Below are 14292 nucleotides of genomic sequence, written 5' to 3'. Positions count from 1 at the left end.
TAAACATATATACATATATTTATATATATAATATTTTTAATATTCTATTAAGGTTGGCTATATTTAATTAGATTAAAATTAATAATTCATAAAATTAATTCAGTCATATTAACAATTGCGTGACAAAGATAAGTAATTAAAAATTATATTAAAATTAAATTAACTTTAGTAACCACATTTGATATAATTTTTATCTTATTATTAGTGACATTTTATTTTTATTTACTTTCATCGTGATATTTATAAGAATTACACGATTCACATATATACGTTCATACATTACACGACTTATATATTTTTCACTGTTTGCATATTTGTGTATTTTAATTTGTCTTATTGTTAGATATTTATTATTTATTATTATTTTAGATACTAATGCGTTGTAACGTGCAACATTAATTTTGATCATGATTTTTTTTGTTTTTTTTTTTTTTCCCTCTGTGCATCACGACGATTCCGATCGATGTACTCACGAGAGCGAACGTTCGCTCGCGATCGCGCGTTTTTCGACTCAAGAGATCGATCCGGATCGACCATCGGCCGTCGACCGTCGGCCGTCGGCCGTCGGCCATCGGCATTGGTCAGCGTATCCGGCGCACATTAGTCGTGTCGTACGATGCGCTCGTATCCGGTCGAATGATTCAAAACTGCAGAATTCGGATCCGGCGCACGAATCTGTTAGTGGCAATGCGATTCAACGTGACTGTCGCGTGTTAATTCTCCTGAGTCACGGTGCGTACTACCCGCCGAGTTCGCTGGCGAGAGATCTTCCGCGAGTAGAGGTTATTCTAGAGAAGCCAAAGGCCGCACGGGCTCAACGTCCGTCGAATAGTCGCTGTCGAGTTCGGCACGCGGACGGTGGATACCGTTCCCGCGTTGGCGTCGCTTTACGTCGCGTCGCGTCGCGTCTCGCATTTACGCAGTTGCGCGTGATCGCGGACCGTTCGCGGATCTTGCTTGACGTCGTTGTGTTTTCCGCCGACTGGCCGTATTCGCTCGTGACGAGGATGCCGTTCCGCGACGGGCCCGAATTCAAATCCTGATTTTTTTTTTTTTTTTTTTTTTTTTTAAGACTGTCCTCCTTCGTGCATCTTGTGTAGAATGTGGAAAGCCTGGCATTCGATACATAGTATGGACTCGAATGAAAATCCGGCGATCATGAAGAGCCTGGAGGCCAGTACGAACAGTGATTTCGATACTCTGTCCGAGTTCGGCTTTCAAGCGCCTTTCGCGACGCAGGATCGCTTGCCGAACGAGAATGACGACACTTGTGGCACAAAGTATACAACTCGCAACAAGAGTTTCCTGCTGTTCGACGAACAGGAGAATTTACAGGTGTCCGACGTGGAGAAGTTCCTGAAGAAGTTAAATTGCACGAAAAACGACACTAAAATCAAAGTCGTATCGATATTAGGTAATGTATGCAGTGGGAAGAGCCATGCTATGAATCAAGTGTTTTTCAAGGGTGAGGAGATATTTCGACCATCAAACAATTACGATTGGTGTACGCCAGGTGTTTGGGCAGCCTTCGATCCAGATCATAATGTTATTTGCTTGGATACTGAAGGTTTGCTAGGTATTTACAATGTTATTATTCATGAGTAAAGTTAATCATATATATTGGTTTTAACAGGTTATATTGTTATTCACTTACAATGTTCATTTACAGGTGTTATAAATTCTGAGAACAAACATATGAAATTGCTGCTGAAAGTACTTGCAGTCTCCGATGTTATAATTTATGGAATTCAATCTGAGAGACTGAATAGAGACTTGTTTATATTGTTGGGTACTGCGTCACGAGAATACAATCGTCATTTTGAAACTGCCTTCCAAGAGATAGAAGAGGAAACATCATTGAGAATACTTGGACCAAGTCTCATAGTGCTGCATGAAACCAGATACACTACACCTTTGACTAATAGTATGTATTGCTATTCTCTCAGAATAACAATAATTTCTATCTGACAAATTTATCATGATTAACAATATATTACGTTGTTTATGGTTCAATATATTGATCGATTTGTTTACAGATGAATCGGAAAGTGCGGAGGATATCCTGAGAACTAAATTTAGACAGATGAATCTTGACATTGATGCTTTCAGTTCTATTAAATACGTCGGTTTACACAGGGTGACTGATCCGCCGAATTACAAACAATTACGATCTGCAATTCAGGACGAGTTGAACAACTCAATGATTCGTTCAGCCAGAAAACCGCACTTAGTGTATAAGATACTTAAGAATTTAAACGATCACTTTTTTAACGAAAAGAAAACCAAAGCACTTTCCAAGCACTTATTCCCAGAGTACTTCTCTTGCCCGGTTAAATGCCGGAGCTGTGGTGACAGTTGCAAATATAGCATAAGGCATCTTCTTGAAGGAAAACCACATAGTAGTAATAACACGTTAGTTCAGCAGCCTCTCCTTTGTACATGTAGAACTTAATTGTGCAACAACTTTTTCTTGCTGTATTAATAATGATGTTTGTTTACAGGTGCGAATTCCAATGTCAGTATGACAATTCGATATATGTATGTAAGAGCTGTTATAATGACGGAAACGAAGTTGAGGTGACCAGACAGTATTACAAGGATAATGAAAACTGGTTTACTCTTACTAAAAATATCTGGTCGGGATATATTATAAATTGTCCACACTGTGGTGAGATATATAAAAGCAGACAATACTGGTTTGGCAATCCCGAGGATGTCGCCATATGCAAAAAGATCACGCACGTGTGGGGTATAGTAAGTATCGAGAGAATACAAAGCTTTCTTTTATTCTTCTTTATTATGTTTATTTATATGATTCTTCCTTACAAAACTGATCTATTAACATTTGTATTCTTTTTCAGTCAAATCGTTCTATAATCTCTCAGAACACAGCGCAACGAGTTGTCGATAGCGTTTCATACATCACGGAAGCCGTCACGAATGTTTCCCTGCAACCAACAAAAGCGCTGAAAGCCTGGGCCGCGGATCAAGTAGCACCGTCTTACTGGCGGCCGAACAGCGAGATAAAACATTGCCATCAGTGCAAACACTTGTTTGGACCGATGGATGACAAACATCATTGCCGCGATTGTGGAGAGGGCTTTTGCGCGGAGTGCTCATCGAAAACAAAATGCGTGCCTAACAGGAATTGGCATTCGCCCGTTCGAGTTTGCGATGCGTGCTACGAGAAGGAAACAAATTCTTCCAATGATGAATCTACCGAGGAACCTACCGAGGACGTCGGAGTGCGGAAAGTAACGGAGCAAGTAGTGTCTACTCTCAATATAGTGGGAATTGTTTTGAATTATTCCAAGTGTAAGTATAAATGTCTCATTTATAGACATTTTTTATGAAGTCGGCTAATTTCTCAAATCATTATTATTAATCCTAAATGTTTTTCATTTATAGCATTCATAAAAGATTCCGTTCGACCGTCTTATTGGATACCAGATTCGGAAGTGGTTAGTTGCTGTGTCTGCGAACGCAAATTTGCCGATTTCACGCTTTCGTTACATCACTGCAGAGCCTGCGGACGCGGAGTGTGTCAAGAGTGTTCGCAACATCGTAAACCTGTACCTCACCGAGGATGGGAGCATCCTGTTCGAGTATGCAATGCCTGCGTTGAAACTGTTTGAAGGTAGCCTTTCGAAAGAAACAGGATCCAAAAATATAGAGATCTCAGACGAAGAGGGAAAATATTCACTCGGAATAAAATAAAAATTACTTCATATTTCATGTAATTGCTTTTGTAATAACACAAAAGTTGTACTGATTTAATTGCGAATATAGAGTATTTTAGATTAGATTTATATCGCCAAATTGCGTGCAGTTGTAGCTTTTTGAAAGGACTTTTTTAATGTAATAGAATTTTAACTTTTTTAAATTCCAAATAAAATTGTCAACTTGGTATTTCTTATTTTCTGTAATATCTTTAATATAACGATGCAAATCATTTTACTATGCGACATGTAAGGAAGTTTTATAACGAAACGTTCTAAATACAATAAACATTTATTTTTAATAATTTTAATTTTCATTTGATATAAGTGATAATATTTTATTTTTACATATCTAGTATTAAAAATAAAAAAAAAATTTTTGTGATTTGAATTTAGCAATATTAGAATTTTTAAAAATATTGAGATGTATTGAAAGTTTGTCTGAAAGCTGTATTTTATTTAATATGGTATTTGAAATAATTTTGTTAATATCTTGTACGAACATATAAATGTATGATTGTGCCATAATTATGGTTATCGCTATTTGAAAGTAACTTCCTCAAGTATGTGTATGAAAGATATATGTTATCTTTAATATACGATTTTATATTTCTAAAGAATGTAAATTAAGAGATTACGCTTAATGATCGATTACTGAAAAAGCAGTTAAAGATTATGTTAACAATAATTAATGTACGAAGAAAGACGTATACATACGTTGGCGTTTGTACATATGTATATAATCTGATAAAAGTGGCTAATAGTATAGAAAGAACACATTATTTACAAGAAATGTAAAACTATGGCTGTGACAACTGTTAATATCGGCAAAGCATTTGAAGACGCGTACTCTTAGTACTGCGACAGCAGCGTTCACGGAAATGGGAATTGTTACTTTTATTTTGTTCTGTACGTTATAATAAGCAGCTTAAAAATAAAATTGAATTCTCAAAATAGGTCGTTGCTTTATTTTAATACATGTGTCTTTATTTAGAGATGCCTATTCTTTTATAGATAATTGCACATGTGTCACCAAAAATTCATAATCACTTCAGTGAGCTGAGAGATAAAGTAACTAATATAAAAAATTATAAATAAAAATTTATAGTGTATAAGTTTTTAATTAAATAATTTTTTAAACGACAAAATATAAAAAATGAAGATTATAGACGGAAAAAAAGACTATATAAAATAGTATCGAACACATGTTCCTTTTCATTATGCATTTGATATTTTTCATTGATTTCTAGATTTAGCAAATATTTCTTATATCTCTATCAACAACAAAAAATTATAATCAGAACGTTTTGTAAAATTTTATTTGAAATTAAAAAGCGACAAAATTCATGTCGGCAATTATCTTCAAAATATGAAGTAAATAAAGGAACCACATCGAAAAATAGCAACAATTAAATCTTTTACATGTTCTGTTTGAACATAAAGAAAAAAAAAGAAATGCAAAATAAAAATCAAACTACACTCAATTGTAGAGTATCACTCTACAATTTTCCTAGGAAAGAATTTTAAAATATGTTTGAAATTTTGTACTTGTTTTTTTTTTTACATATATAAATTTCTTGGTTTTACATTTAAGCGACACGACATCTTATTAATAAGACAACCGTAAAAAGGGGGAGAAAATGCAGGAAATTGAAAAAAAGTACAAATAATTTCTTTTTTAAATATTCAAAAATTGCTATTGGATATTTCTTTCAACTGCTTCGAATCCTTGACAGGAAACGATGCGTTTATCCTTTCCCAAGGACAGTAAAGTGAACGTTCGGGGGATGCAAATTTTCGCGGATTCGAATCGCGAGGCGGATCGATAATCGAAAAGCGAAATATCAAATCGCGATAAATACGCGTGGTGCCCCGACGGGAGCACATGATGACGTCAAGATATGGCGTCTCGATCAGCTGGATGTTGTGTAGAGTGTGCCTGCCTGCGATGCCCGTCTCACGAGAACTAAAGGAGACCGCCGTCTGTCCGCCGTGATACGTGAGTTATCCATCCGCGATCATCGATCGCGCATCCCGGTGCTGTTCGTCGATCGGCGGCTGCCCGCGAGCGGGAGAGCCGCGGACGACGCGAAAGTCACGGCCGCGAGTCGCGAGTGCGAGACGCGGAGACGCAGACGTGTTGTCGCGGCGCCTCCGCGACTCGGGGTACGGCGGGAGCGAGACGCACGTGAGACCCGCGTATCGCGCACCCGCGTTCGAACACCTCTCCGGGACGGGAAAAAAACATCTCCGTCCGGACGATACGTCCGCGCGCGGAATCGACCGCTCCGTGCCGAGCGTCCCGACGATGGTCCCCGTCGATGGCTCGACCGCGGCCCGCGGCTCGTCCGACCGCGAGTGAGAAAGTAGAGAGTTAATGTTAAGAGAAAAAAAAAGGAAAAGGAGAGAAGGAATAATAAGAGCAAGACGGGAAATTCGCATTTCGTCGCGCGTTCCGCCTCGCGCCCCTGTTTCTCGCCGACTCGCGCGACGATCGTTTATCTTATGTAATTCTCGGGAGTGCACCGCCGAAGTCTCCGCGCCGCGTGCGCGAGTGTGTACACGTATCTCGTGTGTACGTATGCGTGCGTGCGTGCGTGCATGCGTGCCCGCGTGCATACGGCGAACGATGCCGTAGCCATTTTCGCGTTTGCTCTCTCGCGTTTCGTAATCGTTATCAGCTCCATATTTGAATTCAACAAGTAATGCAGGTCGCCACGCCGCCCCGATCCCGCCGCGGTCCCGAGAGGCACGACTCCGACGTGCCGTGCCCGATCGGTTCCGCGATCGGTGCGGACTCCGGCCAGGGTGCCCTGGCCTCGTTTCTCTCCGCGCTCTCCTTCCGCGAGGAGCGAAATTGTCTCCCGTGATCGGTTCCGCGATCGAGGACGAAGACGAGGACAGGAATAGAAATCGTTTTCACGTGCTTGTAAAGATCGTCAAGCCGCGATCACGCGGTCGCAATTTTGGCATCTCCAGCGTCAGATTCGCGTAGCAACCGCGACGTTCGTCGCCGAATCTCGGTGATTCATCATCGACGTGTATGTTTACGCCGCCCCGGTCTCGCCGATCTCGGGAACGTGCGAACGCACGGAGAACACGTTGCCGGACGTGTGCAACGCGGGTGGACGCCATTAGTTGCAAATTCCACGGGGTTGGAGGGGAGGAAAACATTCGGAATGTTGGACGCGAGCGTTTCGCGTCGGCGACGATAATGACGACGCGACGCGATGCAACGCAACGTCGCGACGCGTCGCATCGCATCGCGTCGCGTCGCGTCGCGTCACGTCGCCAAGGATCATGTTTGTTTCCACGGAGCGAATCGCATTTGAAATTCCAATGCGCGATTCCGCGTGATAGCGCCGGCCATTTTGTCGCTTATTAGTCGCGAATAAACAATCCCGTGCGCGACGTCGCACGCTGCTGGCTTCGTGGCTCGAGCGAGCGAGCGAGCGAACGCGGAGATTTCAATTTCGCGATGCTTCCGTCCTACCTCTTTCCCTCTCTCTCTTTCTGTTTCTACTCTCGCACGCGTCTCCGTCGCGCGGCATACCAAAAATAGAAAAGCGACCGGGCCTATTTCTTACTATTTTCGCGGAGATTTTTATGCCGTAACACGATATACTAGCGATTCTTACGCATCCCGCTCCGCAAATCTTCCCTTGATAAAGTTTTATAAATGTAAACAGATAACTCGTTCGAAAACGCGAGGTTTTTAACGTCGCCCGTCGGTATATTAATAGATTTTTCTCGAGTCAAGGTTTAGGTTTCTCTTATGTCCATTTCTATCAATGTAGATCGGTTTTTACTTCGGTTTAATTTATGCTTTATCTTTATCTTTTTTTCTTTCTTAGGAAAAAAAAAAAGTGAAAAGGAAGTTAAATTGAAATTGAAATTAATCTACATTGATGAAATGAATATCAATATTATAAGAAAAGCGGGAAAGATGAACTACCGTAAATTAATGTATATATAAGAAAAGGATTTTACAAATTTATTCCCCCCTATAAGAAATTTTTGATTGCATCGTTTCAAAAACAATAATAAATTCTAAATTATGCACCTTAAGTTATACACTTATTTTTGCACATGATTAGAAAAGTAAAAAGTAATTTTTTATTTGCAGTGACCAGAAAACTCTATGCAACATGCCACCAGATAGGCCGGATGCATCGGGTATCGAAACTGATATAGAACTGAATTCATCTCAGGATTATAATTTTGGTGAAAACGCCTATACGATGAACGACAAGGAGAAGGAGAACGCCAGCGTGCTGACTGACACAAACTCGACCAACGAATGTCAGAGCGACATTCCCAGATGGGAAAAGTCCATGGAAAAGAACAATCAGTCGGACGACGAGTTAACATCTCTCAGTTGGTTGCATCAGCAGAATTTACTTAAGGGTTTGGAGATTTCAAATCCTTCCAAAGATATGAAACACGAGAATATGCTAAACAACAATATCTGCGATGATATGGCAGATTTTTCTGAAAATACGAATTCTATATCAAGCTTGGATGATAGTTTCTGTCCAGGTAAAATAACATATTTTTTTAATTAAGTACTGTGATATTCGAGTAACAAGTCTCGGAGTTTGCATTAATCTTATTCTATTTGTTTTATCTACTATTGACAGAGAACAATGGGAAGACAAACGTGACGCTGAACGGAAATGGACAAAATTGTCAACACCCCGTCAAGAATTGTCAAAAGTCTACGCAAATATTTCAGGACTCTGTGAAAAGTCATTGCAATATTTCGCCAAGTAATCAAACGAAGATTTCTTTGAGCAACAATAATTTGCCAATGTCTAATCGCAACAAGCATCCTACCCATATACCATATGATCCTCATTTACACAGAAATAGCAAACCACCATATTCATTCTCCTGCCTCATATTTATGGCTATCGAAGATAGTCCTGTTAAGGCGCTACCCGTGAAAGAAGTTTACGCGTGGATCCTGGAACATTTTCCGTATTTCAGAAATGCCCCTACTGGATGGAAAAATTCCGTCAGACATAATTTGAGCCTCAACAAGTGCTTTCGAAAAGTAGAGAAAGCTCCGGTAAGCAGATTTCTTTTCGAAGAAATACCGAAAATCGCTGTTTCCGTATTCATGCTTATAACTTATTATTTTCTTTTTAGAATTTAGGCAAGGGATCATTGTGGATGGTGGATGCACAGTATCGCCCGAATCTGATCCAAGCGTTATCTCGCGCGCCTTTTCCTCCTCCCACATCTCAAAATCTATCTTCGTCGGAAAAGATATCCAGGAAATGCATGAACACACGTCTCCCGGATCCGGTTCTCTTTCCATACTTATCCAAAAGACTGGCGTCTAGCAATATTAATGATAGCGCGGAAGCCGAGATAGATAGCGACGTTGATGCGGCAGCTGCCGCCATGCTTTCTTTCAAGCATGGACCTATCATTTTGAATCATAACAAAGGTATTTAATAATAAGAGGAACAATATTCTTATCTGTGTTTTGATGGAAAAAGGAGCAAAGTTACTTAATTATGATATTTGAGATAATTTATATGCTATAATGTTTCCATATAGATCGTAAGCGAAAATTACCGGAATCGGAAAAATTGGTGCCTGTAATTACCAGGAGTTCCAGCGAGGACCATACTTATAGCTGTATCGCTTCGATAAAATTGGAAAGGTAAAGATTAATGCTGTACACGATCGACACAGATTACACAATACCTGAAAAAATAAATTTTTTTTTTTTCTTCACAGCAAACATTCGAATGAGGAGGAATTAAATCCGGATTTTGATGAACAAAGAAAGATTGCGGAAGGTGCTGATGCGCTTCTAAATTTGGCCGGAGTTAGTACAGCGTTAAACCACAATAGAACACATCACGTAACGCAGGGTATTAACACGGCACCGAAATCAGAAGGTATTGCGAAATCAAAAAAACGCTCTACCACAGGTGATTACTCGAGCACATCTGAAAAAAAGCGTAAAAGATGGCGGGATTGGGAGGAAGGAAATCGATACCTAAAACAAATTAGAGGTTAACATTAAATAATTTTCGTTACATGTCGAAGAGTGTACATTATCGAGAGCTTTCCCGCTTGCGTGCAAGTTGAAGAAACATTTGAGAAACTTTACCATCTAGTAAGAGTATGAGAAAATATTTTTGTTTCATATTGTCAGGAAATTCCTTGCTCATTTCTAAACACGTTTAAATTCGACCTTGACAAAAATTTCTTGATCGAACCAGTCTCTCGTCATGGTCACACACATACACACACACACACACACAACACACAAACGCGCATGTAAATTCTTCCATAACTTCTAGTTAGTGCTAGAAAAGAGGGTTGTTGAATGCATTTCGAATTGATTGGTGTGGTTGCTCAGGGTTCACAACATGCTATATGCCAAAATACATTCGGTAGCACTAAACAACAAGCAATAATAGAGATGTAGTGTTAAAGAGATACTTTTTAACATGCTGTTGAAACATGATTACAATTGAATAGTTCGTGGAATATATATATATATATATAAATATATCAATATAAGAAATATTATTATTACATACTGAAGTAAGTAATGATAATCATTTTAGAACTGTTGTGAAACAATTATATTAAGTCATAGAAGAGTTTAATTAATGATAGAGGTCTATATCAGTCTTCTTTTTTTTTTCTTCTTTTTTGTAGATATGTATAGAGGCATAATCAACATCTGCTGTCATAACGCCTGTCGCAACAATAATGAGACCTGCCGTTTTCAAACGTAACGCGGCAAATTTTCGACATCGAAATCACGGCACGGTTTGAAGAGCCCAGTGTTACCATATTTCATTTCGTGGCAGCTAGTCTCATTATTTTTGAAACAGGCCACGTATCCGATAGAGAGAGAGAGAGAGAGAGAGAGAGAGAGAGAGAGAGAGAGAGAGATCGAAATAATATATTTAAAAAAACAATTACACGCATACATGTTTTTGTATATGTGTATATATGTATATAAAATGTATACGTGCATGTATATGCAGATGTACACATTGCACGCGCATCAAAGGCCGACATATTCATTCATGTATATATATGATCGGACTCCTCGACTCGAGATGAAACGTCCATTCTGCTCTCGGCTACTCTTTCGTATTCGGATAACCATACACAGAATGAAAATGTCATCATCGCGCACGCATCGTGTCCGTACGTGTCCATACCTCATTAGTCACTTTTGTTGTATGTATGTGACGAGACGACGAATGTGAAATAGTGGAAGAGTGGCAATGTCATGTTCGACCGATTGAAAAAAAAAAAAACAAGAGAAGTTTAATCGTATATATGTACAAGGTGTTCCCAAATTTGCGAATAGAAATAGCGAAAAAGTTTATGAAAAACTGAGTCATAGAAATTCACGTTCTTACTTACTTACTATATTTTTTTTTATTTCCAGCAATTCCATAAATAGTAAGCTACAAATTTCGAACTACAAATAATAGGAATCGCGCATAGTCTGGCGCCAACTTTACATGTCGGACGAAAAGCAAAAGTGTAAGCGCTATTTATAAACGTATACTATTTAATTGATTATCTGTCGTAGATTTTACCTGAGTTTAGATTTCCAATTGTGCTTGAGGGATCAGCTCGCGAAAAAGTATCTTCGCGATTTAGTTTTTCACAAACTTTCCATTATGGTGCTTTTGCGAAATTGAGAGCACCTCACATGTAAACACATATACATATACATATACCATGTGCATGTTGCACATGTATAATATATGTGCCACAAACGTATTATCAAAACAAGAAAAAATGGAAAAAATAAAAAAAGACATCGAGATACATTCAATATGGTTTTGGAACAAAGAAATGTTATCATTTTACATCTTTTTCTACTCTCTTTGTGGCTTTCAAAATAATTTCAAACAGTGTTGTACATATGTAGATCTTCTAATGTATTCACAGACCAGTTTTGACATTCAGTTGAACACTGAATACATAGTAATCATATGGAAATGTTAATATTGATCGGATGAAGATGAAAAATAGCGATATGTGGAAAGACAACTTATTTTTATAAAAAAAAAAATCCGTAACACTAAGGAGAGAGAGCGAAAGAGAGAGAGAGAGAGAGAGAGAGAGAGAGAGAGAGAGAGAGAGAGAAAAGTTTGATAATACCATGTAATTGTAAGATATGTACGTGTACCACAAAAACATAAAAGAAGGGAGAGAAATATTAGGCAAACTGGTCTTGTATACATTGATATGTAGTTCTATATAGAGAGAACATATATTTTTACAGGGCGCTGCCCGCGTGATAAAGGTTCTTCCTAATGATTCGCTGGTACGCAATTTATTAGCTTAAATATCACTCTACAAAGTATGAATATTAGTAATTCGAATGTGAGAGGAAAACATAACTGTTGTAGCGCAACCTGATAGATCTTTCTACATATCAACATTAATGGAGACGCGAAACGTGCCTCGACAATTTTGTAAATGCATTCTATTTGTCATTTCAGAATCCATCGACTATCCTTTAGTCTCTCTAAAGAGTTAACGTGTCAAGCTATAGAATGTTAATTTTATAAATAGAATTATGTGCGCTTGCATATATTAAAATTCATGCACATACTAAAATAGTGTCTCATTGATGCTAATCTCGCAAAACCTTTAACTTTTATTTTTCTAGTTTTTATCAATTGGTCCAGTCAGTAAATGAAAAATTGAAAACTTTTTTCGGATAAAAAATATCTTCTGCAGAAAATTAAAAAATTATACGATTTGTAAACAGGATGCGCTACATCAAACATTTAATGTGATTATAGCTAATCAGCTACACCAGAAAAAGAATTCAGTCTGAAGGTGCAAGAAAGAATGCCATGCTCAATATGATGAATATTATATTTAATAAAAAGAAATAATATTGTTTAAAAACAACATGGAAAATGACCGGGAAAATTAATTTCAAAATTTTACTCGTCTTCTAAACGTTCAACATTATATTACATTAAATAATTAGTATTCTGCTAAAAATATATGTATAATTTACAAAAAAATTACAAAAAATTTAGGCAATCTATTTTTTATTTTCAAATTTTATTTTATTGTTATTATCGCTGTGATATATCGCAAGAAAAATGAATATTATCATTGTTATACTTCAGTATATCCGAAGTTTTAGAATTCTATATATTATGTTGCTTAGCGAAAGAGATATACATATATATATATATATATATATATATTTATATATATTTATAAATATTATTATTAATTAACTGGCATTCTTACTCACACCTTGAATACTCTACCTTGATACCGATCTTAAAACAAGCTGGCATCTTCGAATTGATAATCGCATGGAAATTCAATGTAATAGCTTCACAATTTGTTAACATTATCTTAGTCTAGCTCTCGTTTGCTACGACTGAAGATCTGTTCTTCCACATATAGTTAATTCTAAATTAATCGGCTATAGAGAAAGAGCGTGTGAGATGCCATTCGTCATCGTAATACGTGTAGCTAATCGATAGATTAAAGCGTAGATTAAATCGATTAGTCACATAATGTAAAGCAATACACCAGTAAATCCTGACATCGGGCGAAATACTCTAGTCAGCCGGTTTTCGCAGAAGGAATGGGCTTATGTGCAATGCATTGATCCACGGCGTTATTACGACGATGGAGATAGACTGTTATTCATTCTGTAATTACATTTATGTAGAAGGAAACAAGTATTAACATCGTTAATTTTTAACACATAACGCGTCGATTTGTCACGCAAGAAAAAAAACTCACGATATTCGTAATTTCATCGTTTTGCATGGGGCGTGCTATTGCCACAACCGGCTGACGAGCGAAGTCATCCTATGACAGACACCAAAAACACAACAAAGTATGGGGCAAAGCAGATTACGAAGTGTCGTTGTAACTAGCCAGGGACAATCAAAAGACATAATGTGTTTGGTTTGCTTCCATTACATGACATCGTGCCAAATGCAGAATCCTTTGGGTTTGGAAGATCAGCGATATATTAATTTATATGTACACATAATATATATATCTACAGATTGTATATTGTAAGAATTTTTTTGTTGGCGTAATATGTAATATTATAATTATATATATCATTATTATTATTATTATATTATTATTATTATTATTATTACTCATTTTAGATGAATCATGCTGTAAAATGTTTGTTAAGTTTTTGATCTTGCTTATATATATATCTTGAGTATATTTAATATTTTAGGCTGTAACCATCAGAAAATTTTATCTAATGAAACAAATGAAGAAAATTGCAAAACTTGTTGGTTATTTCATCCAGCATTTCTTATTTCATATAACAGTACAGTATACTATATATATGTATATATAATATTGTAATCATATAACATCACTAACGATATACGCTGACACATTGTTGATTACATGATCAGAAAAGGATTTAAAAATGCAAAATCTATTGGATCTATTTGGAATAATCTGGATCAATATTTTCGATTCTAAATCCTCAATGGAAGACTTTAGAACATCATGTTTTTACATACATATTGATATACAATAAATATTAAGGATGTGAAAA

General features: G+C 37.4%; 2 protein-coding genes across 6 annotated transcripts; both read left to right on the top strand.

The window, feature by feature from the left end:
- Nucleotides 1–572: 572 nt before the first annotated feature.
- On the top strand, nt 573–4673 carry LOC105432106 (zinc finger FYVE domain-containing protein 1). Its single transcript, XM_011646734.3, has 6 exons — nt 573–1576; nt 1670–1924; nt 2037–2412; nt 2502–2754; nt 2862–3315; nt 3409–4673. The coding sequence occupies exons 1-6, from the start codon at nt 1102–1104 to the stop codon at nt 3633–3635; spliced, it is 2040 nt and encodes a 679-aa protein (XP_011645036.2). The 5' UTR covers nt 573–1101; the 3' UTR covers nt 3636–4673.
- An 899-nt stretch (nt 4674–5572) lies between these two features.
- On the top strand, nt 5573–14013 carry LOC105432108 (uncharacterized). Of its 5 annotated transcripts, none has more exons than XM_025219600.2 (6): nt 5573–5718; nt 7846–8258; nt 8360–8790; nt 8871–9174; nt 9288–9393; nt 9471–14013. In XM_025219600.2, the coding sequence occupies exons 2-6, from the start codon at nt 7868–7870 to the stop codon at nt 9754–9756; spliced, it is 1518 nt and encodes a 505-aa protein (XP_025075385.2). In that variant the 5' UTR covers nt 5573–5718; nt 7846–7867; the 3' UTR covers nt 9757–14013. The 5 variants fall into 5 exon arrangements, with proteins under 5 accessions (XP_025075385.2, XP_011645037.2, XP_088930889.1 ...); XM_011646735.3 differs by lacking the exon at nt 5573–5718 and adding an exon at nt 5899–6077; XM_089074763.1 differs by lacking the exon at nt 5573–5718 and adding an exon at nt 5974–6085.
- Nucleotides 14014–14292: the final 279 nt, after the last annotated feature.

The sequence above is a fragment of the Pogonomyrmex barbatus genome, unplaced genomic scaffold, assembly GCF_055798465.1.
Source record: "Pogonomyrmex barbatus isolate J1 unplaced genomic scaffold, ASM5579846v1 scaffold17, whole genome shotgun sequence".
NCBI lineage: Eukaryota > Metazoa > Arthropoda > Insecta > Hymenoptera > Formicidae > Pogonomyrmex > Pogonomyrmex barbatus.
Note: the sequence above shows the minus strand (reverse complement) of the source record. Positions and strands in the feature narration are given on the sequence as shown.